Raw genomic sequence first — 21,985 nt, forward strand, 5'->3', positions numbered from 1 at the left:
ACACCTCATTAATGAAACTTCTAGGTGATAAATTGTCAGTACTAAAAAATAGGTGTGGAGAAATGTAGCAGTAGAAAGGAAAAAAAAAGATTAATTTAAAGGAACATAACCTGTAGAATCAGATTCCCAAATACAGACTTCCTGCAAAATGATTTGGGAAAAACTGATGTAAAAAAGCAAAGAGTCAAAACAAACGAGGCATTACTTTGGACTGCAGTAGTTCTTCTCCCAGAACCTCATAGCTATTTTGAGTGGCATGCACAAAGCAAAAAACAACAAAATTCTCTCTGCCTGCAGCTGTGAAAGGTCAGATTTAGTTGTGCCAATGTCAGCATTATCATCTTTTTGTGTATAAGTCCCAATGCCCAAAGTGCAGTAGGCAAAAAAGACTGAACATTTGAAGAGGATTCAGAGATGATGTATGAAGAAGGATTAAAATGTGTACAACACAGTTAAGTGATAGTTAGATTCAGAGGGCAGGAAGGAGAATGGAGACAGAACTTCGAAACTAGTATTAGGAAAAAAAAAGATATAAAACATTATACATCAAATACCAAAACTCCTGAAATCAGGACTGGCAGAGCCCTAACCAGTCATTTGCTGGATGGAAAAACATCAAAGACAAAAGAGAGTTCAAAAAGTCAAAGACAACATATATAAAATCCAGAGAATAACTAATCTAGAAGAAGGAATTATGCAGTCACTCCACAGAGGAGACCTGACTGGAAGGATATTTAACATAAAATTCATAAAGACTGTATAATTTTAAAGGCTATATAATTCATAGTGCCCAAAAAGGATTTGTGGTTCCTACAGAAACACTAACCTTATGCATATATTAGAATGTGCAGTTACACAGTCCCTGATAACAGACTGACAATAATAGCTCATTTAAAGTATGGTAACAAAGCATTATACATAATCTTCACATTAAACCGTTTTCTCATTAGTAAGCATGGGGATAAGAGCTGAAAAATTCTCTAAGCAATTCACCATAATGAATGAGAATTCATCAGCCTAACAAAGCACTTTTGAGCATTAAGCCCTATTCCTAAACACATATAACTGAAAAGATATCTTTCTGAAATGCAAAATTTGGGGATTAAATGCAGTCTCGCTTTAATTCCTGCAAATGACCCTATCTATAAACTTCAAACTAAAAACAGGCAGCAAATTACAATGCTGTCTATTAATGCACCACTTTTTGAAGCGGCTTGACAGGAGATGTAAGTTTAGGGTTTTTCCCTATGTAATAACACTAATTACAAAATTGAAATCTGTAATGATTTTAAAATTACTTTATTTATTTTATTTTCCTATTTATTTCCATACAGTTAATTTCACTTGAAATGAAAATCTGATCTGGAAACAAGCCAGACAGAGAGATCGCCTGAATTCATTGCTCCACAGAAACACTCAGATCTGAGTGTGAGTGCAAAAGCAAATGTGTGTTGGTATTTCATCCCATTAGACCTGCAGAACAGAGAGAGAGCTGAATTTTGCTCTCCCAGTTCTTAGAAAAATTTGAAGAATATTTAATTGCAATTACTAATCCCTCAATAAGCATAATAAAGTACAAGATCTGTACATGTTAATGACCATAATTTGGCTAATAAATTTGGTTTGCCTCAATATTAAAACCTCTTTCCAAAACCACTTGATTCACCAGCACTCAAGGCTTTGAAAGCTAGAAGGAAATTTTTCAATAATGTTCATAGTTGTCAACAGGAAGAGACAGTTTTACCAAGATAGTTTTCAGAGTAACAAACAGTCCAAATTCCAGTATACAAACGCCCCAAGGGAAACGCATCAGAGAAGACAGGAAATCATATTTTATTCCATTGAGAGTAGAGAGAAAAACAAATGTAATCATGATCAGTTGAGTTCCCTCTGTGCTCCAGTTTTTGAGCAACTGCATTAAAGCCTTCTTACCTAGAAGATGGCTGTCTAAAACTACATGCCAAATTCATTTGTTCTATATTTGCACAAATGCAGGGACATGCACCTGCAGTACTTTCTTCTGAGATGGAAGCCCCTACTCCTTATTCACAGACACTTTCTGTCCAGCAAGGAGCACAGTCAGATTCTGGTCAATCCATTAAATATACATTTGCAACACTTAGCACCCACTGGCATAACTCTATGGAATCTAGGCACCTCTGCTGGTCACATGTTGTTAATCTGTCTCCTTTTTCCTGAGCCAATTCTCCTGAAGCCGCTTTATCCGCTTTGTTTATTTTAACCACAGCTGCTTAATTCTACTATATCTCTTAATACCAAATAAAAGCAGCAGGAAAACGCCCCACCCCCAGAAAAAAAAAAATTAAATGTTTGAAGGACTTGTAGTGAGGCAACAGTCACCAATCCTCATCCAAATTTGCGTAACAGGACTGAGGACCTCTCCAGCCCCAAAGAAGTTACTGTGACTTAAGATACTCTCTTGAAGTTGTACTACAGGCCACAACCAAAACCACTGTGCATCCCAAACACTTCGTTCTCCCTCTGCTCAAAAACTGCTTACACTACATTCTGCAAATCCACTTGTATCCTTCTCTTTCAGCTGTTGGAGACACATCTGACAAAAGATGCAAGGGATCAGTGTGAAGAAAGTATCTTCAGAAGTTATTTGTAAACAGTTCACTGTGTATGTGTGAAGTAAGCCTGATACTTGTTGGACTATAAGCATTTTACTCTTGGTCCATTTGCATGTTAAAACAGCACAAAACTCTGGGGGATTCACTCCCCTCTTTAACTCACAGCATCTGGCGTCACTGACAGCTGACAAAGGAGTAAAACCAACTTCCAATCAGACTGTAGCATGGCTTCCAGTTCCTAATAACCTTGTATTGCTTAAGCTGTCAGTAGAACAAGCACTACAACACTCAAATAAAACACACTACAGGAGTGAAGGCAGGCAAACAAGTTCTTTGCCCTCTGCACTGTCTCCTCTTCTTGAAAGTGAATTTTGTAATAGCCAATTATAATAAATAGCAAAATAAATAAATAGAGAAATAGCAATGATAATAAAGGATGCACAGTTTTGCTCAGCACTCATTAGGAAAAAAACCCCACAGTAATTCTATTAGATCAACCATAGAAAAATTGTATTCAAACTAATTCAGTGCAGATTTACTATTTCTCTGGTAATATTTAAAGTTATCCTATCTCTTTCAATTAATAGGTCTTATTTTGAAGCTACTACCTTGAAAATAACATCTCCCAGTGGACTGGGAACACCTCCTACTTATTGTTAAATACTCTTTCAAGAAGTCTTCAATAAAAAATATTTTATGTGTTATCCATCCATTGCCTGAATCATCTCTATCTCATTACTTTCCAAGATGTAAAAATCCTCAGGCAAGTGAAACTTTTCACCTGCCGGTTTCTGGAAATACTACAAGGCTGAGCCTAATTCTTTTTGGAGAGACTAACAAGGGTTGACGTTATAAAGGGACCAGATCAGGCAAATAAAAAGGGGAAGGAGAGTAGCCATGTGCTACACTGAGAAGAGTGAGAAGCATTACAGTAGGCAGATGACTCATCAGTTAACTGAATCTCACTTTTCCCTCCCATCCAGAGAGCTGTCTTACGGAAATGAAGAACAGGCAATCACAATGGCTCAAGAAGAAACATAAATATTCAGTAAGAAAATTCAGACTACAGATTTAAGAAAAGCCTTTGCTATCCCAAAACATGGGACAGTGGCGTTAGGCCACTTAAATACAGATGCATGCTGCAAACTGTCTTTGAGTCGTGCATCACTTCCAAGAAAACACATTTTAAAAGCTTTCACTGATTTGTCTGAAAGAAGACTGAGGAATAGTTATTGTGGAAGCAAGGGGGGAAAAAAGGAAATGTTCCAATTCATATCTAGAATATTTTAACAATATGTTCACATCAAACTCACTACAAGAAGAAGGAACCTGCAGAGAAACAGAGGCCGGAATGGTTTAGTAAAAGGAGTACTGAGGTCAGGTCTGATCCTGCTCTGTGTTGATTGACCTCCATGGTCCAGCTACTATCAGGGTGAGAAAGAGATGGGGCTGTTTCATCACTATTGTGTTTGGGGTTTTTTTCATATACCTTGATGAAGCAGTCTTGGTATCAGAAGAGTTAGGAAAGAAGCCACTGTTGCCAGATAGGAGCTGTGATGTTACCTTGGTATCTGAAATGCTGGAAAAATAGGCTGGGACAAAATGATGTCTAGCAACTATCTGTAAATATCTCTGTAAACAGTTCTGGCAATTACTGTACCAAACAAATGAGCATTCATGGTGCTTATTTATTTTGTCTTCTGACAGGTACTGCTAACAAAACAGACAGCACAGTTTGTGATGCAGTGATTTCAAAAGAATTAGAAGGAGGTAAATGTAAACATCCTAGAAAAGTGAGGGAAAGCAACTAGAACAAATAAGGAGGACAAACAAGGCCATATGCAAAGTGGAAGATAAGCTGTATCTCTTTTTTTCCACTGAGGAGGAAGCCAGACTGAGGAGGAATTGGGTTAGCAAAGAAAAGTCCAAGGTCCTAAGGATTCATAACTAGAAAAATAACTTCATACACTACCGGGAGGGGGTTCTGCAAGAAGTACATGTGACAAGGACACCTGATGTCCTTGATGTCCAGAGAAGAGTGTAAGGAGTCACAGGCTTATCTGTAGTTTAGGTTGTCTTTTCCCTACCACATGTTCAGTCTGCTAATATGACCAGTGGATGAGATATTTCAGGTAGCAGACATTCTGTATTGTTTGTGCCTTTAACAATCTAACTGAACCTGATGTGAAGCAGAGAAAATTCCTTCCCACTGGAGTCCAGTTGCACTTTGCACTTTTGTCTTCCCAAAGACAAAAGCAATCTATACAAATGTACAGGAAAATGCTGGATCCTAGCAGAAATTTACATTTTCAAAAACATCTAAAAAGTATTTTAAATGAAATTAACTTCCTGTACAATCTGTAAAGTTACAGATCTTGATTTACACTGTAACAGATAAAATCATTTGGTTTCTGTAGGTTCTCTTCAGACCATATGTTCTCATTTTTGGGGCTGGATAAGGTTCACAAAAAATACTACCAGAAGTAAGGAAGACTAAGTGAGAGTGGTGCTGGCTCACCCTTCCCTCTCTTTCAGTGAGCCAACACTGATTTTCTGACAGCATTCCATGCGAACACGCTGACAAGACTGCAGTGGTCACAGCTGGGAGGAACTGGAACTACAGAAGACAGTTCCATCCCACTGTTCATGTGATGGACAGATCTGGCAGATCTGTTTGTATCCATTTCCACACAGATCAGAGTAGTTACGGAGTTTTTACACCAACCAAACTGAGAGGAGTAAATGCATTTTATTTTGCAAGTCAAATAAAATTCAGCAATCAACAGAGCAGGTGATTGCCAGATCAGTAGCAGCAGCGCACAACAATTTCCCCTAACTTCTGTGTTGACAAGCGTTACAAAGTGTACAGAATGCTTTCTTGCTACCAGACACAGCAGCAAGTAAATTAAAGAGTGTTAACTATATTGAGGGAAATATATCCTCCATAGCTCACACTCACTTCACTACAGCTTTGCACGCAGAATTATTTTGTTTTACTTCCTGCTTTTACCTAGAAACATAGCTGACTCCAGTTTAAAATACCCTTTCAACAATCAATGAAGATAACAAAAGGCACACTTCATTACAAAATGTTTCAGGATAAGATTAAAAAAACTTTAGCCACAACATCATGTAGGAAATCTCCCAAGGTCTTATCTCTCCTCTGCCACTTTCAAATATGGGAAAGCCAAAATAAATGTACAAAACAGCAAAAACAAAAGGCAAAAGCCCAGTTTCATGATCACATTTTACTCAAGTACTGCTAACAACACACAGATACTAGCAGCAGCATCACTATTTGAGAAAATCATTATCTAAATGAATCATATGCACACAGAAAAAGAAAAGCAGTATTCAGATTCTGTAAGGAACAAAAATCTGTGCCCACAAGCTTCATCTGGGTATGATGCAGTGAGATTACTCTTAAGGGCTCAAGTATTTCATGCCAACACCAAATCAATGCAATAGTTCCTATGTGTGATTCTTTCCACATGCAGAAGAAAACTCCAGCAGTTCCTCAGACTGATTTATCCATTTTAGTTTACAGGAGGGAAATATGTCCTCAACAACTCATACTCACTTGACTGTGGCCTATAAAAAGCAAATTACTTTGCCACAGAAGATGTAATGAAATGTGGATTCCCTTAGATTTGTGACTTATGATTGGCATCTCAGCTTTCTGATCCATTGTGAACTAACCTCTGTTAATGCTTGCCCTCTTAGAGGGCATGTAGAACAATTTGCTCATGTGTGGATTCTCTGACATCTAGTAAAGCTGGAGTTCATTCTGCAGGCTTTCTCTAAGGATCTGTATCCCCTACCCAATCACATCTTCAGTTTTATTTCTGTCCCTGCAGAATTCATTAAAATGTAAATTACATTCTACTGAAAAAAACATAAGACTGTTAATGGAATTTCATCCATTGCATTATGCAGATATCCAAAATAGACAACCTCTTTGAGTGGTATGATATACAGTGAAAGTTATCCCCAAAGGTCATCTCTAGAAGTAAATGCACTAGGTTTGATTTTTTTCTTATCCCAGGTGATATTTGTTTGTGGTTTGGACACGTGCTTGATTAAAAACCTTAACAGATGGAAAGAATTAAATCCTTCAAATATGGCCTAAAAATATCTCCCGTTTCCCTACCTCTAATTCTTTATTCACAAGTTAACTGCCCCTAAGCACTTCTTCCTTCCATCTCTGCAGGTCATCTGTAAGTAATTTATCAAGAAAAAAAAAATTTAGGTACAGAGTAGGCTGTTCTTTTAGTAAGCCTAGGCCATACTCTCCAGTAATCTCTGACTTGCCTGTTTCTAAGACCAAACTACCATACACTTATTCTGGTGTCAGAAATACTTAATGGTTAACCACTAAGAAGAAAACCAACAAAATACAGTCACAGACAATGAATGACCTCCCTATTTAAAATATATTTATTCCAAACAAAGGATTCATTGCCCTTCTTGTCATCCAGGTTTGTTATGAAAAAAAAATATTAACTGGTAAGACCCTAACGCAAGACTACATATAGCTACTCTTTACATCTACAGCACAACTGCAATGTTATGTTACTTCAGTTTTCATCAAAGACAACTACCTCAGATGGCAGGTTATGCATATATTCTGTAGCTATGGCATTGTCTAGATTCACACCTGCTAATGACAAATGTGTCTTCATATTTTCAAACTCTAATAGTGAAACTTGAATGAAACTATCTGGTTACAAAAATTTTATCCATGATGAAGAGAAATACATGTTTTCAGGTTATTCCTCAGCAAAAGCCTAACTTCCCTGAAGATTAACTTCTACATTTATGGCAGTATTGCTTTAGAGTGGGAGCTGACTCAAGGACTAAACGCAAAGGTATAAACAAACTTCTGTAAGAAGTCTCACTCCACTGCATGGAAAGCTTCAGCAACTTACACAGGAGACCTCAATTCAAGTCCCTACTGTTGGCAAAACAGAATTTCCTTATCCTACAATTTTATGTATTTCCTGAGGCGCTTTAAAGTCTCATCATCCTGGGCTGCCTGTATAAATATGCACACTTTCAGAAAAAGACTCATGGCAGCAAGAAGTGGTTCTCATTTTGGATATACACCACATAGGTAACAGCATCCTACGCATCCCACAAGCAGAGACAGAGGTCATTCTCACACACAAGTTTGCTGTCTTAAAAGTTGTGGCATAAAACTGCAAAGCTGTATTGCCAAACATGGATCAGGTGGAACTAGAATTGGAACATACCCCACTTGAGAATGCTTGATGACTTGGATCATTGAAAGAATCTGTAATCCACCTCTGTTCTTTATGTTTACAAGTAATATGACTCATGGAGGTAGAAATAAAACCTAGTTCAGTTCTAATGGGAAGAGACTTTGTGTAAAAAAAGTAAAAATTGCATTTGGAGTCTCATAACATATTTTCATTTTTTCCATCAATCTGGATACTATATATAGATTAGCCATTAATGAGAACAAAGATTATTGCATGTAAGCACTGTGCCTTAAGTGAGTCAAAAGCATTCTATTACTCCTGAAATACAAGATTCCTCATCTGGAAGATTAAAAAATAACACTTCTATACCCTACAGAGGTATCTTCTTTCTCTAATTAAAACATCCTTATGAGGAAAAGCAAACAATTGAAGCACCAGAATAAATCAGGGAAAAGCTTGGGAATAAAAAGAGAATACACAGAGTATGAAATACAAACAACATTTCCATCTTATTATCCCACATATTGCACTTTTTTGTGATCCTTTTCCCCTGTTTGTATGGTACTTTTGTAGTGTCCACAAACTTCAAGCACAGAATGCCTCAAGAGGTAAGCCATACCTATTTTCAGTTACGCCAGTTACCTTCATGAGCTTGGGAATCAAAGGACCACTCCTCACTAAGAATAATTTCTGAGTGGCAGTCTTTCACTCGGATTTTCTTGATGCTCCTCTTCTCAGTGCCATTTTGTGTTTCTGTATTTTGGCCCATTGTTTCCATGGGTAAACTATATGTTCAACCCTAGTTATTGAAAGCCATTCTACCAAGCTAACTCTTTAATACTAATTATGGTTTTGCTGGCTTTCTAAGGACAGATAGATGCAAGGCATGTGGATGACTGAGACCTGTGGAGCCATGAAAAGTCTAAAAAGTCTAAAATAGAGAAAATAGAAATACAGGCTCCTAAATCCATATGTGGAAATCTTTGTGAGTTCAAAGAAAAGAACACTCTTCATCAAAATGATTTTTTTCATTTTTCTTGAGAAAAACCCAAACTATTTCAGGCTGAAATGATTCTAAGCCTGAACCCACCACCACCATTTTCCCGCTGATGTGTATTATTTTCAGAATGATGCTTCTTCTCTATGAAGCCAGTGGGAATGCATGGCTGTGCACAGTCTCCAAAAACAGCTAGTCTTTTACCCAGAAGAGCTGAGTTTACTGCTGTGAAGGAAGCATGATTACTTGTCTTTACTGGCTGCCACAGGATACCTCAGTGTGCATGTAACAGGACTAGTGGATTCTCTGGAAGGTGACAATTCATAACACCCACTATGTGGAAATGTGTTTGTTTATACAGCTCTGCATGACAACAGATGACGGAGCTGTCAACATCAGTTTGAATACTTGATGTCTTATGGTAGATAACCTTCTATGCTTTTAGTGATTGACCTGCATGGCACCAATTCAGCTGTCCAGAAATGGCAACTTACAAAGTCAGAGGTCTGTTGATGTTCAACTTCTCACAATTTTGTCCCTGGTCTTCCTTTCAAGCCTGGTATACCTGGAATGTCCTTTCACACATGGGTTTGCCAAGTCATCAGTCTTTATGCATTAAAGCCCATCTGGAGGGACCTTGAGTTGTGCTGAGACTGCTCATTTACTATATTTAGACCTGAGAATTATCTGTGATTATGCACAGACAACATACTCAAAATGGCACAAAGATGAATCACAGAATCACAGATCAGCTGAGGTTGGAAGGGACCTCTGAAGGTCATCTGGACCAACCCCACTGCTCAAACAGGGCCACCTAGAATCAGTTGCCCAGGACCATGTCCGGGTGGCTATTGAATACTTTCAATGACAGAGAATCCACAACTTCTTTGGGCAACTTGTTTGCTCTTACAGTAAAATAAGTGTTTCCTGATGCTCAGGTTTTGCCCATTGCCTCTTGTACTGTCACAGGTCACCACTGAAAAAAAACTTGGCTTGGTTTTCTTTACACCCTCCTGTCAAGTATTTGCATACATTACTTAGATCCCCCTCTTCTCCAAGCTGAACAGTCCTGGCTCAGTCAGCCTTCCCTCACAGGAGAGATACTTCATCATCTTAGTGGCCCTTTGACTCATTCCACTATGTCCATGTCTTTCTGGTACTGGGAAGCCCAGAACTCCAGCTGTGGACTCACCAGTGCTGAATAAAGGTGAAGGGTCACCTTTCCTTAACCTGCTTGGAACGCTCCCAGTGCTGGCCTTATTTGCAGCAAGGACACATTGCTGGCTCCTGTTCAATCTGGTATCCACCAGAATTCCCAAGTCCTTTTCTGCCAAGCTGCTTTCCAGCCAGGTGGCCCCAGCACATAGTGGTGCATGGGGCTGTTCCTCCCACTTTGCATCTTCCCTTGTTGAACCTCATGAGTTTCGTCTCAGCCCATGAAAACCAGCTCCACATCATGTTTATATTTTGGTTAAAGTAGAAGGAACTCACCTGAAACTAAACTGGGCCTCTCTGTTGCCAAAAACTGTGACATGCTATATTTTGAGCTGAACAGTAAGAGCTACCAAAAAGGCCCTAAGCAACTTGTTCTTCCTGCAAGGGCACACCGAGATAGGTCTGTCACTCACATGCCACTACTGTAATAGTTTATGCAGCCCATGAAAAGTTCACAATCTGGCAAGCATATGAAAGTAGAAGACAGAAGGAAGAGTTGCCAGGAGCCACATATGAAAGCATAAACAACACATAACATCTCCAAATCTGTAAGAGTGGCAGCATTTAAACAAACAGAAAAAAGCAGTTCTACTTATATCAGAGGGATGTGTCATCAAACACATTTGCTGGGACTGGTTACCTTCTTACAGAGTCAAGATATCCTGTTATCACATGTGAATTATGAGTTTCCTTTACCAGGTCTGTAGAATTCATAATAAAGCTCCAGTTGCTGACTGTAAATCTGTGCAGTGAAATCTGCCTGAATTGTGATGCTTGTCACGATAAAATCATTCTGGGGTAATTCTCTTATAGGATATCTCAGTACTGACTTGCCTCACACTTGCTATCTGACTGGCAAATAAAGGTAATCCTAAACTGCAGGCTGTGCTATAGATTTCAATACAAATATGGGTTACATGAACACATTGACTAAAATAATCTCCCAGCAGAGAGACAGCCATGGGATTTTGACCTTTCCAGTCTCTATCCAAAAAGCTTTCAAAAAATACTTCCCATTCCACAAGTTGAAATAGCTTTTGCTTTAGCTGGAATGCCCAAAATGGCAGTCCTTGCTCACCTACCTTCCTATATGCCTCCATCTCTTTTACCACATGCATCAAAGAGAAGCTAAAGTGCCTTTTGTTGTTGTTGCCATTGTGAAATCCATCCAGCAAGACCCGAAAGTCAGGAAAGACCAATCTAACTCCCAATATGTCTTCATATGTGCTAACATGTTTCTCCAATTATCCTCTGACTTCAGACACACTACAAGAATACAGAACCCTGTGCAGTGATTGCTTTGCTGTTCCCAGTGCATGCCTGACTGAGGCTTGAGCCCTGTGCCTTGCCCTCATGAGCTTCTAGCTCATTTCTATAGAAATTAGATTACACTTGAACACACCTCTTAGCTACAAAATGGAAGGTAATAAAAAAGAAAAATAAAATGGTTCTAGATTATGAATAGCCCTCTACTCCTGTGTAGAGTCAGAGCATTTTTTCTCAAACTACCTGGTAAGTTTATTGTTTGCATTTGCAGCGTTCAAGAAAAAAAAAAAAGTGATCCCTGTAGCAGCAACTAATATCATCTCCCATTGATTAGCATGACTTAGTATCACCCTGGCTTCACATCTACCTTGCATTTTCAAGGCAGTCCAGACACCTGCCAGAGGCACAACTCTTGTCTGTCCATCTGCTTTAGGAGAGAGGTGAATGAGGATCAGCCTGCTCAACTGTTTGAAAGAGCCTGTAAACTGAGTATCAAATGGGAACAAGAGCACAGGAAATATATGTTAAAAAGACTCACAGATCTGTATTCCAGACATGAAATCCAGCTTTGTCTACTCTGAACACAAAACTATGAACAGCCGTGCACTGGAGCAATGACAGCTGGAGAAAGATCTCACTGCTCTCCCCAGATGTAAAAAAGGAGCATTTTGCTACTTCTATCAGGAACCTGTGGATGTGACCTCTGGACTCAAAAATGCTTCTCTAATGGGTCAGGGTAAATGCAGATTGATTTAAGTCACAGATATTTAAATCATCAGCTTCCATCATCATTTAAACTGAAAGAAACTTCCAATAAGTCACACATCTTAACCTGCATTGCTTTTGTACTCTTTACTCAGCTTCTTTCTATAGATAATTAATGCATCTTTTTGTCAGGCCAGAACCGAATCTGTTTGTATACACTAAGTCATCTTTTGTTAGTAACTGAATTTTTGTAGAAATTGGCACTCAATCAAAAGCCAAACTAGAACATTTCAAAACTATACACTATTAGTTACACAATACTATGTTTAATGTGCTGTATGAATAAGAAACAGGGATGGTTTCTTATCAAGAAATCAACATAGTTTTCATTTTAAATGGATTTATTTAATTGTGGCAGTGTTACCTGTAATTAAAGAACTGAATATTTCTCATGACCAAATTATAAAAATGTAGAAACTGTCACTCTTAAATACTTTTACCTCATTCTCTATATGTTCAAAAATAGAAGGCAAGTCTGCCTGCTTTTTCAGCTGCCCATTTTTCAATACTAAATAAAATAGGTGTTGAGAAGAACCAAAGGAATAATCTGAAATGAAAGCTACTGCTGGTTTAGGCTTTCAAAAACTGGTTTAGTCTTTCAGTAAGCATTGCTTCCAGCTGCTAAGTCTTCCACCAGTTTTTTCCCTTGCCTTCTTTGCAGAAATTGACAGGAAGTATCCACTCCTTGTATGTTTTTATTTAACTTGTATTTTCAGAGAGTACAGTCATGAAATGTGCTGCAAAGATTTGGAATGGGGTTAGTTTTTCAGAAGAAGTTAAGCAGAGTTGAATTAAAGGGTATCTTTTTTTTTCTCCTCTAGCTTAGAATGCTAATTAACAAGTAGCCAAAATCAGAGAGGACTCTCTTGGCAAAGCATGAAGGAATTCTAGTAATTCTTTATGTTGCACTTATTCAAGTCCTTTGCCTTTTCAAAAATAAAAACTATTTTCATTTTCCTCTTCCTTTTAAAAAAAGCCTGTCTCCAATAGGAGCTGCACTGGAAGGGCATAAAGATAACAGAGCAGATGCTGTAAGGATTCACACTGCAGTAGCAATGGAACAATATCCCTTCATGCCATGGTCAAAATAGCAGCATGAAATGTGTATCACATGCAAATTCAGCCCGCTATAACAAACAAGGAAAAATATTTCCATAAAAAGCAGAAACCTGGGAGTAACAGTAAAGGTATTAGTACATGCTGGTTCTTTAGACACTGTGGTCTGTTAGGCTCCTCTTTCACTGCCAGAACAGCACTGTTTCAGTTTGCTCAGATATTTTTGTCCCAGGTATAACTGTGATGATTTTGCAGCCCTACCTCACAAGTTCCTGTCTGTCCCTAGTAATAGGGACTGCTGAGGTGAGGTTACATAAGGGACAGCAAAGCTTGTACTGCCTAGTGAGAACAAAAGTGATGAAATAAATAATTTTTTGCCTAAAAAGTTAGATCTTTAATAATTGTTTTATGTATAATTCTACTAGTTAAGGGATCTCACTTGCTTAACTTACATGTCTGATGTTAAATGACTGGCTGTGGCATAAGGAGCAGTTTAAAAGCTGGGATGACAGGTATGGTCAGGAACAGAAGGAGAAGAAGAGGGAAAACTCCAATTGATTGTTCCATTACGCCATTATCAACCAAGAGAATGCTGAAGCTTGTAGTCACTCAGCACGTGTGAAAAGAAAAAGGGGACACATAGATGAAAGACTCTGTGGGTTTTTTCAAATAAAGAAAAATATCCAAAGTTTCATAAATAAAATTTCTATACCTAGCGTAGTGAAGTAGCATCACTTAATAGAAAAGACACTTACTTGTTTCACAACATTAATGGAAGGTGTAAAACAATAATGGAAGGTGTAAAACAATAATTCTTAGTTTGTCAATATGAAGTGATAAATTTACTTCACCATTTTTTGTGGAATGTTTCCTGAATGCACATATTATTTGATCCTGAGACGCACCACTTCTTTCCCCCTCCAAAAAAAAAGCTATCAGAATCACTGTGGCATATGTCCAGTACATTTTAGACACTAAATGATACCTCTGTGATGACCTCTAACACTTTTCTTCCCCTGGTCTATTTCTCTAAAAGTAGGTAGGGTAAGGCTTGCACCATCCTTAGCACTGAGAGAATGAGAGCAATTTCCCTTTGCAGTTTAAAATAGAAATACAAACCTTGCCAGAATGATTTGAAAGCACTGGCAGATGGATAAAATATTTCTGAATCTGCATCGTGTAACATTTGGCAGCTAGCATGAGTACTGAACAGCTGACTTTTATGCAATGACATTATTAATTATATCTTCCTTGCCAAACAAGCACCGTAACTGAGCCTTTGCAGCAGTGTGTCATTAGGCAGCTCATGCATGTCTGCTGAGCTGCTCATACGGTAAGAGATGGAGCTGCCCTGTCCCAGGCCTACTAAAAACATCAGCCAAGCTCCCATGTGATTGCAAGAGCGACTATATATGGGCCAAAGACAGTGCAGCAACCAGAAGGTGGTGAGCTCCGCCCGTGTCGTTAGACATGGGACAACAGCCATTCCCAACATTATTCCTGGCTTGCCAAGACCACCAACAGTGCAAGACAGTCATTCATGCCTACTGACTAATTTGCATAAAATTTGCTTGCAGGCTGAAATATCTTCATTTTGGACATTTTCCATTCAGGAGGTTTTGTTTTTTTTTTTTAACTGGAATCTGCAGAAGCATCTCAAAAACCCGTGTATGCCTGCAGGCATATATTAACTGAGCTCAGATTTGCAGTGTGCAAAACTAACTCAATGAAAAGCCAGCTCTTGTTTCAGGAAACAGAAGAGCTGACAGAAGCCATCATGTCTCTAATCCTAACTGCCTTAAGCCTCAATTTTTTGCAAAAACCATGATCCATCTCACTTCAAGCCAACGTAAGAAATATTAGATAGATGTATTAGATCAACATATAAGAGTCTGCAGCACTTGTAATTCAAACAAAATACTCACATATTCTCTGTCCAATATCCCAACAGCCACTCACACACAGCAGCCATGTAAATCTATCCCTTTGACTTCCCTGTTTAACACATCCCAGCTCTCAGCAGTTCTGCTGGCCCCTGGAACCTGGTTCTTGGTGTTTCACAGTTCTTCACACAGAAATTCCTGAGGGGATTTTGTCTTGAATCTGATGATCTCTCTTCACTTCCACACTAATTCCCTCTTAGGCAGTCAAAAAAACAGATGAGAAGCAGCACAGATTTGATTCCTTCTCAGAGAGCACAAGTTCCTAGCCAGCATTTGCCTTGAGATCCTTTGGATCATACATAACCATGGTGGGGGATTTGCTGTCCTACAGTGACAAGACTCAGCACATTCAATTGCATTTCAAACTTTGTGAGCAGCTCCACAACTTCATAAACTTGACTAATTCTGACAGCAGCTTACTGTAACAGGCAAATTAATAAATTGGATTGATGCAATCTTCACAGAGCCCTGAAGTAATCAAAAAGTCACTGGAAAGTTCAGTTTGCTTTTGAGCAGACCATAAGCATACATCTTTAGATATTTAGAGCTTGTTTTAAATATGTAGCAAAGTAATGACTGCCACCATACGGTACTCATTTTCCTTTTGCTCTGGAAACTTATTGTGTTTATCAATGGGTTTCTTTATTTGTTTATAATTATATTCAAGTATATGACAGCATGTGTAACTTCACAAGCTCTCTGTTCCATGTATTTCATGGGTCATTCCCAGCACTGCATGGTAGCTTTAGCTCTGTCATCATAATGTTAAAAATTCAAGTTGGAATAGGAACCAACACAAAACAGAAAATTAGAGCAGGATCTTGCATAACAGGAGGGCAGAGGATACAGCCACTTCTGCCACTCATACGCCAGTTGTTACAGCTCTTGTATCTTCACAAAGAGAAACTGTACACACCAGTACAGTAAGAGGAGCCTACCTTATATTTCCAGAGGAGAACAGGGAACAGTGAGAAGCAGAAATACCATGGCAGGAGGCAGAGAATGCCAGTTGTTTGCCAAAACATTGGCATTGACCAAAACAGCAAGAGATGACCATCCATCATATGTCGTAAACAAGGCCCCAGAGCCACCCCACAGAGATGAGGTTTACATGCACCCCTGAATAAAAAGCTAAACTGGCTCTACACCTTTCACATAGCAGAAAGAGCCAGAAAAAAAAAGGTGGAAAGAGTGCACCATGACGTCAATGACTTCTTACTTCTTGGGGTTTTTCTAGTCAGAGGTGGACAACTGGAAATCCTGCAATACCTCAAAGTGACAATCCTGGCCAAAGGAATGGGCAGGAGGGCTAAAGGTGTACTTGCCTCAGAGAGTTTCTCCTACAGAGACTCTCAAGTCTGAAATTTCCCTGCAGATACACTGAAGACATGAATAATGGATCATATGGAAGCTGTTAAACTGTTCATGTCTAGGAAGGTGCCTCTGTTGAATGGACAACACTCTTTCAAGGGCTGAACTGACAGAACGTGAATTACGACAATACAGTGATGGTTAATTATGTCCCTTCACACCACTCCAAGGTAAGGGGGAATCTTAACTTCAAGGCTCAAAGGATTTGCCTGAGAAAGTTAGTTACGTAACCCTAGCCACAGGAATTTTATACTTTATTATCACGACTAAATTGTATCACCAAGACTCCTCTTTGGGAATGGGGCTGACAAGAGCTAGACCAGTCTCTGGTAATGGCTTTGCTGTGTAATAATTATGTTTTTCATTTGCTATTTTGAAATTACATTCAGCTGCTGTTGTAGTTTTGAAAAATGCTGAAAAAAGCAGCAGTACAGCTCAAAACAGAGTTCTTACTGCTTGGGTTCTTGCAAATGTGTGACTTCAGTTCTGAAACTACTAAGCCACAGTTTCAGTTTAGAAAGGTGGAACAGAGTAATCTGATGGAATGAATGAATGAATGAATTAATTAATTAAGTAATGCACTATGTTGCTGTTAAACCTACTCCCCAGTTGCAAAGAAACAGCTATTTAGTCTTAGCTAAAGCAGTTCCATGCTTTGTCTTAGTCTGGGAATATTTAAGAAACCAAACGTAAAAAAAAGAACTCTGATTCCAGCTGGATGGGGAAAATAGCAGACAGTATTTAATCCTGATAATGCTGCAGAATTTTTATACAACACAAAATAGTCCTAAAATAGGAAGGCTGAACCAGACCCACACAACTCTTATTAGGTGGGGAGGCGGGGCAGGGGGAAGCACTAATACTTAATTGGTATTTATGATTCTAGTATAATATAGAAGTCCCAGCTTTCAAATTTCAAGGGGAAAAATGGTTACTAAGCAAGGCCTTGAACACATCTTATTAGACAGCATCTTAATGACCACTTTGGCAGAATCTCTTCATTACTCAAATGAAAATTTAAGAGTCACAAATAAGAACAGCATTCCCCATGCTGCAGCTCCTTTCCTTGCTGATACAGAAAGTGAAAATTACAAGATTGTGCAGTCTCTTGTGGAAAAACAAAAAAACAGACCTGTTAGCACAGCCTGCTGGCTTTCAAAACAACAGATAAAAAACACTTTACTTTTTTTTTTTTCTTTTTTCTGAAGGATTTTTCCTTCTCCTCTTCTGCTGCCTCACAAAAGAAGCTTAGACTAAGATGAGGTCATCCTTCAGCCTTCTGTACTCCAAGGTGAACAAACCAATTGACATCAGCTGCTTCTCCTAAGTCTTGCCCTTGAGACCTTTCACCATCTTGGCTGTCCTCCTCTGGACACACCCAAAATAGTCTGAAGTCCTTCTTATATAAACAGCCCCCACCACTCGAGGTGAGACCACCCCAGTGCAGAGCAGAGGGGAACAATCCCCTCCCTTGCCCAGCTGGTGATGCTGGGCCTGATGCACCCCGGACACTGTTGGCCCTGCTGGCTGCCAGGGCACTGCTGACTCATGTTCCACTTGCCATCCACTCAGGCCCAAGGTCTTTCTTAGTCATGTTGCCATTCTTGCTCTGCCCAATTTTGAGCAACACAAAAAGAGCAGCGTAATTGCTGCGAAGAAATGCAACCCAAATGTCATGGCAGAGGCTATATAGCAATTACGTCAGGCACGCGGCACTCTTACCCTCAACTTGTCATTTGTCTCCTGACATGTCATATGACCTCGGAGAATCAGTTCACAACCTGAGCTAGATGTATTGCCTTCTTTGACCTGTAAAACTAGATGATCTTTGAACTAGCAAAGCATCTTCCTTATCACTCTGTAAGGATGTTGACTGCCTCAAATGTTTAATCTACTCCCTCAAGGCTGTACAAAACCAAAGTACAGATATGGATAGATATGGGGATTTTTGAAGGAGTTTTGAATGAGTTAGAGATGGGACCTCTGTGGTTTTTAGATGATGTGATTTATTTTTCTTATCTCCTGCATAGGCAGGAAGGGTGAGTTTGGCTCACATCTTCACCACATGGTTCAGAAGGTAACAAGACCCCTAGTTACAGGACCTTCTAAGGATTTATTGACCAACAGAACACTGCCAACAAGGATATTTATGTTTTGAAGTCTTTGTCATGTGTGTAGCTTATTTTCTAGGCCAAGACATTTCAGACACCCATGACAGACATTCACACACATGTATGTATATGTGTATGACAATGAGATCAAAAAGACTAGGTCACAAATAAGTTTAGAAAAGTGGATTTGAATGTACTTCCTTCTTTAAATAACCTTCTGCCAGCTTTCCCTGCATAAAGCACATCTGATCTCTGGTGTCAGACAAGCCTTAATTTAATCTGAAAGTTGAACCTAACGCTGTTTGGAAAGTGATTTAAAAACTTGACAGAATGGTCAGCCACGTATGTCAAGTACTGGCACCTTCTCTTAATTCCTCGTTCCCCTCCACTCACTCGATGCAGAAGAAAATCCAAGACAATTTTCAGTGCACTGGTTGTACAGTGATAGCACAGTTTAGGCAAGCTGCCTCTGCCACAGGGTACATGGGGCTCAAAGGAGGCAGTTGTAAAGCTAAGCTGGCTCTAGACATGGGCTAGGAGGGATCTGTAAGTGGACTTAGTGGCACCAACCAACACTAACTTGGAGGTCCTTCGTTTAACTTTATTGACCAGCGTAGCTTGCCTGTAATTGGTTGGAAAATCCTTAAGAAAGACAACTTGCTGAACAAAAAGTCACATTTTTGTGCAGTAGTAATGTTTCTTCTGCCTTGCCCCTCTGAATGAAACATTTTCTATGCTGTTTTCCAAAGGCACTGTAAAGATTTCTCCATTCATTCTCAGCCCATGCAGAATTTTTTTGTGCACATGCTAAACCATGCACATGCCAGCGGGTGTAGAGCCATGGTTAAACTGAACCACCAGGGACAGCTCTCCCACTTTTCTGTAACCTCTGCAAAGTGGTAGAAACTGAAAAAGGCCACTAAGACTTGAAACTGAACAGCTGACACCACATAAAACATTGAAGAAGCACAGTGGTCAGAAATGAAGCAGGGTTAGCAATCATAAATTAAATGTGCTGAAATTCTTTGTTTATGCATCACTTGCTTTGTGCTTCACAAGAATTAGATCTGTCTAAGTACATTTAAAAGGAAGCAGCTCAGGATTAATTTCTGGCTAAATGAATCCTTTCTTGGTGACAAGCAGTACGTGGTGATTTCTATCCTGCAGCAAAAATTTTCAAAGGCTATTCCCTTCATGGATTCCAGAAAAGTTTCTAGGGGAGGATAGTTTCTTAGTTAATTTTCTAACAGTCTTTGTAAAAAGGTGAAATCATAAAATCACAGAATGGGTTGTGTTGGAAGGGACCTTTTAAGATTTTCTAGTTCAACACCCATGTTTAAAATGTTTCAAGAAGCTTAAATATTTCTTTACTAGAACTAGCAATGGCTCCCATTTAACAATATGCAGTTATTTCACTGATTCTGTTGGCAAAAATAATTAAGGAACACTTTGTTAGAAAAAGACTAGTGTCCTTACTAATTACAGTTTTTAAATCGCTTTCCAAACAGCGTTAGGTTCAACTTTCAGATTAAATTAAGGCTTGTCTGACACCAGAGATCAGATGTGCTTTATGCAGGGAAAGCTGGCAGAAGGTTATTTAAAGAAGGAAGTACATTCAAATCCACTTTTCTAAACTTATTTGTGACCTAGTCTTTTTGATCTCATTGTCATACACATATACATACATGTGTGTGAATGTCTGTCATGGGTGTCTGAAATGTCTTGGCCTAGAAAATAAGCTACACGCATGACAAAGACTTCAAAACATTTCATTCATATCTATCTTAATTTCCTCATAAAGAAAAACAAACCAGCACATTGTTTCCAGAACAGCAACAAACTACAGGTAAAACATTTAGATGTGACTATAATGAGAAAATTAAGTGATAAAAACAGTCTATGCACAAACGGTTTTCTTTAATAGAAAAGATAAAACTCTGGCTACAGGGAAATCAATGTTATAGCTTCTGCTGACTTAACAGAATCACAGAAAGGAAGGATGGAAGTCAGGCTTTCCTATTTTCTTCATTATAAATGTTTCATAATAAAGATAGATCAAAACTGAGAGTAGAAGAAAGATATGGTAAGAGGGACAAGGACCGCACCCTACCACTGGCAGCAGGATCCAAGCCATGCCACTGCCCCACTTCTGAAACACACAGTTGGTTCCCACCATTAGTTGAACAGCTGTTTTCCAATAAATAGATTAACTCTTGCTCACCACTTTTAGGAAAACATTTTTGGGGAGCCATAAAAAAAAAAAAAAAAAAGAAAAGAAAATCACTTTTATGCATCCAGCTACATAAAATGTAGCTATCTATTTTCTTCAGGTTTTAGGGAGTGGAATGACCTTGCCCCTTGGCAGATTTTTGGCAAGAAAACCCAAGACAGAAATGCAATAATGTGCTCCAAAATCTTGACCTGATCTCTACTTAGCACATTTCTGACACCTATCAAAAGGGAAAAGTCACACATTACCTTTTTAGTGCAACAATTAACAGCAAGACAAAAGCAAAAGCAGCTAAACCCAGATGTTTCAAATACAGAGACAGCAAAACAAGTACAGAATTGCTAATCTACATAGCCTGGGTTTGCCATGATATGGGTGCCTAGCTGCACTCAGAGAATTTCAAGCACTTTTGAAGTATGAAGTATTGCCAAGTATTAGCTCAGATGTGTTAAATACATTGTCAGGTGGCTATACCCTGGTTAAATATAATAGAAAGTGACCACACATTTCCTATGGTTTGGAGCTTTGCAGCAAGAATGCAGAATGAATGAACTTTACACTATGCAACTGACAGGGAAGGACACCAACTGTTCCACTTAGAAAGTGTAACTGAAAGAACAGAACCTAATATCTGATCCCTTTAGGCCCTGTAACAGCATTAAAAGCTACTGTAAGTAATGTAGAAACATATTCTGCTACACAAGGACAATTCTCTAAACTGCTTACTTAGCCTGTTTTCGTTTATATCTTCACCCCAGCCCGTCATTTTCACTTGTGTAAATTCTCCCTCTCAGGGCAGCTGATACCCTTCCATTCCCAATGTGGCTGTTTAGAATATTCAGGGAATCAAATTAAAATAGATACTCACATCAATAGTTTGGATTTTCTGGCCCTAAATGCTAGCCTCTGCCTAGAGGTGCTAAGATTGGTACAAGATTTGAGAGGACCTTATTTGCAGTTTCCTAATTTTAGATCTTCCCTGTGGACTGTACAAGCAGCACAGACAGAAGTAGAAGGTCTTTGACCATGCCCTAGGTGACCATGCCCAAAGATGTGCAAAACAGCCCCAAAACCACCTTATAAACACATTCTCAGGTTTTTTTCTGCCAGCAAGACAGAAGAATGAAGATGTTCCACACAGCTATTCACAAAATCCTCCCAAATTTTTTCTAGTCCCAAATGAATTTCTAGTAGCAACCTGACATCTACATGAAG

At 39.0% G+C, this 21,985-nt stretch overlaps 1 protein-coding gene across 5 annotated transcripts in view; it reads right to left on the reverse strand.

Moving 5' to 3' along the window:
* TSPAN9 (tetraspanin 9) overlaps nucleotides 1-21,985 on the reverse strand; it is a 167,647-nt gene that overhangs the window by 15,974 nt on the left and 129,688 nt on the right. The window contains exon 1 of one of the 5 annotated variants that reach the window (XM_041414104.1): nucleotides 5,719-5,723. The exons of the other annotated variants lie outside the window; for them this stretch is intronic. Coding sequence (XP_041270038.1) covers nucleotides 5,719-5,723 — 5 coding nt within the window. Of the gene's footprint in view, nucleotides 1-5,718; nucleotides 5,724-21,985 lie in introns of those variants that run through there. 5 annotated transcript variants of the gene reach the window in all.

Source organism: Onychostruthus taczanowskii, unplaced genomic scaffold (assembly GCF_017590055.1).
Source record: "Onychostruthus taczanowskii isolate IOZ18803 unplaced genomic scaffold, ASM1759005v1 scaffold44, whole genome shotgun sequence".
Lineage (NCBI taxonomy): Eukaryota > Metazoa > Chordata > Aves > Passeriformes > Passeridae > Onychostruthus > Onychostruthus taczanowskii.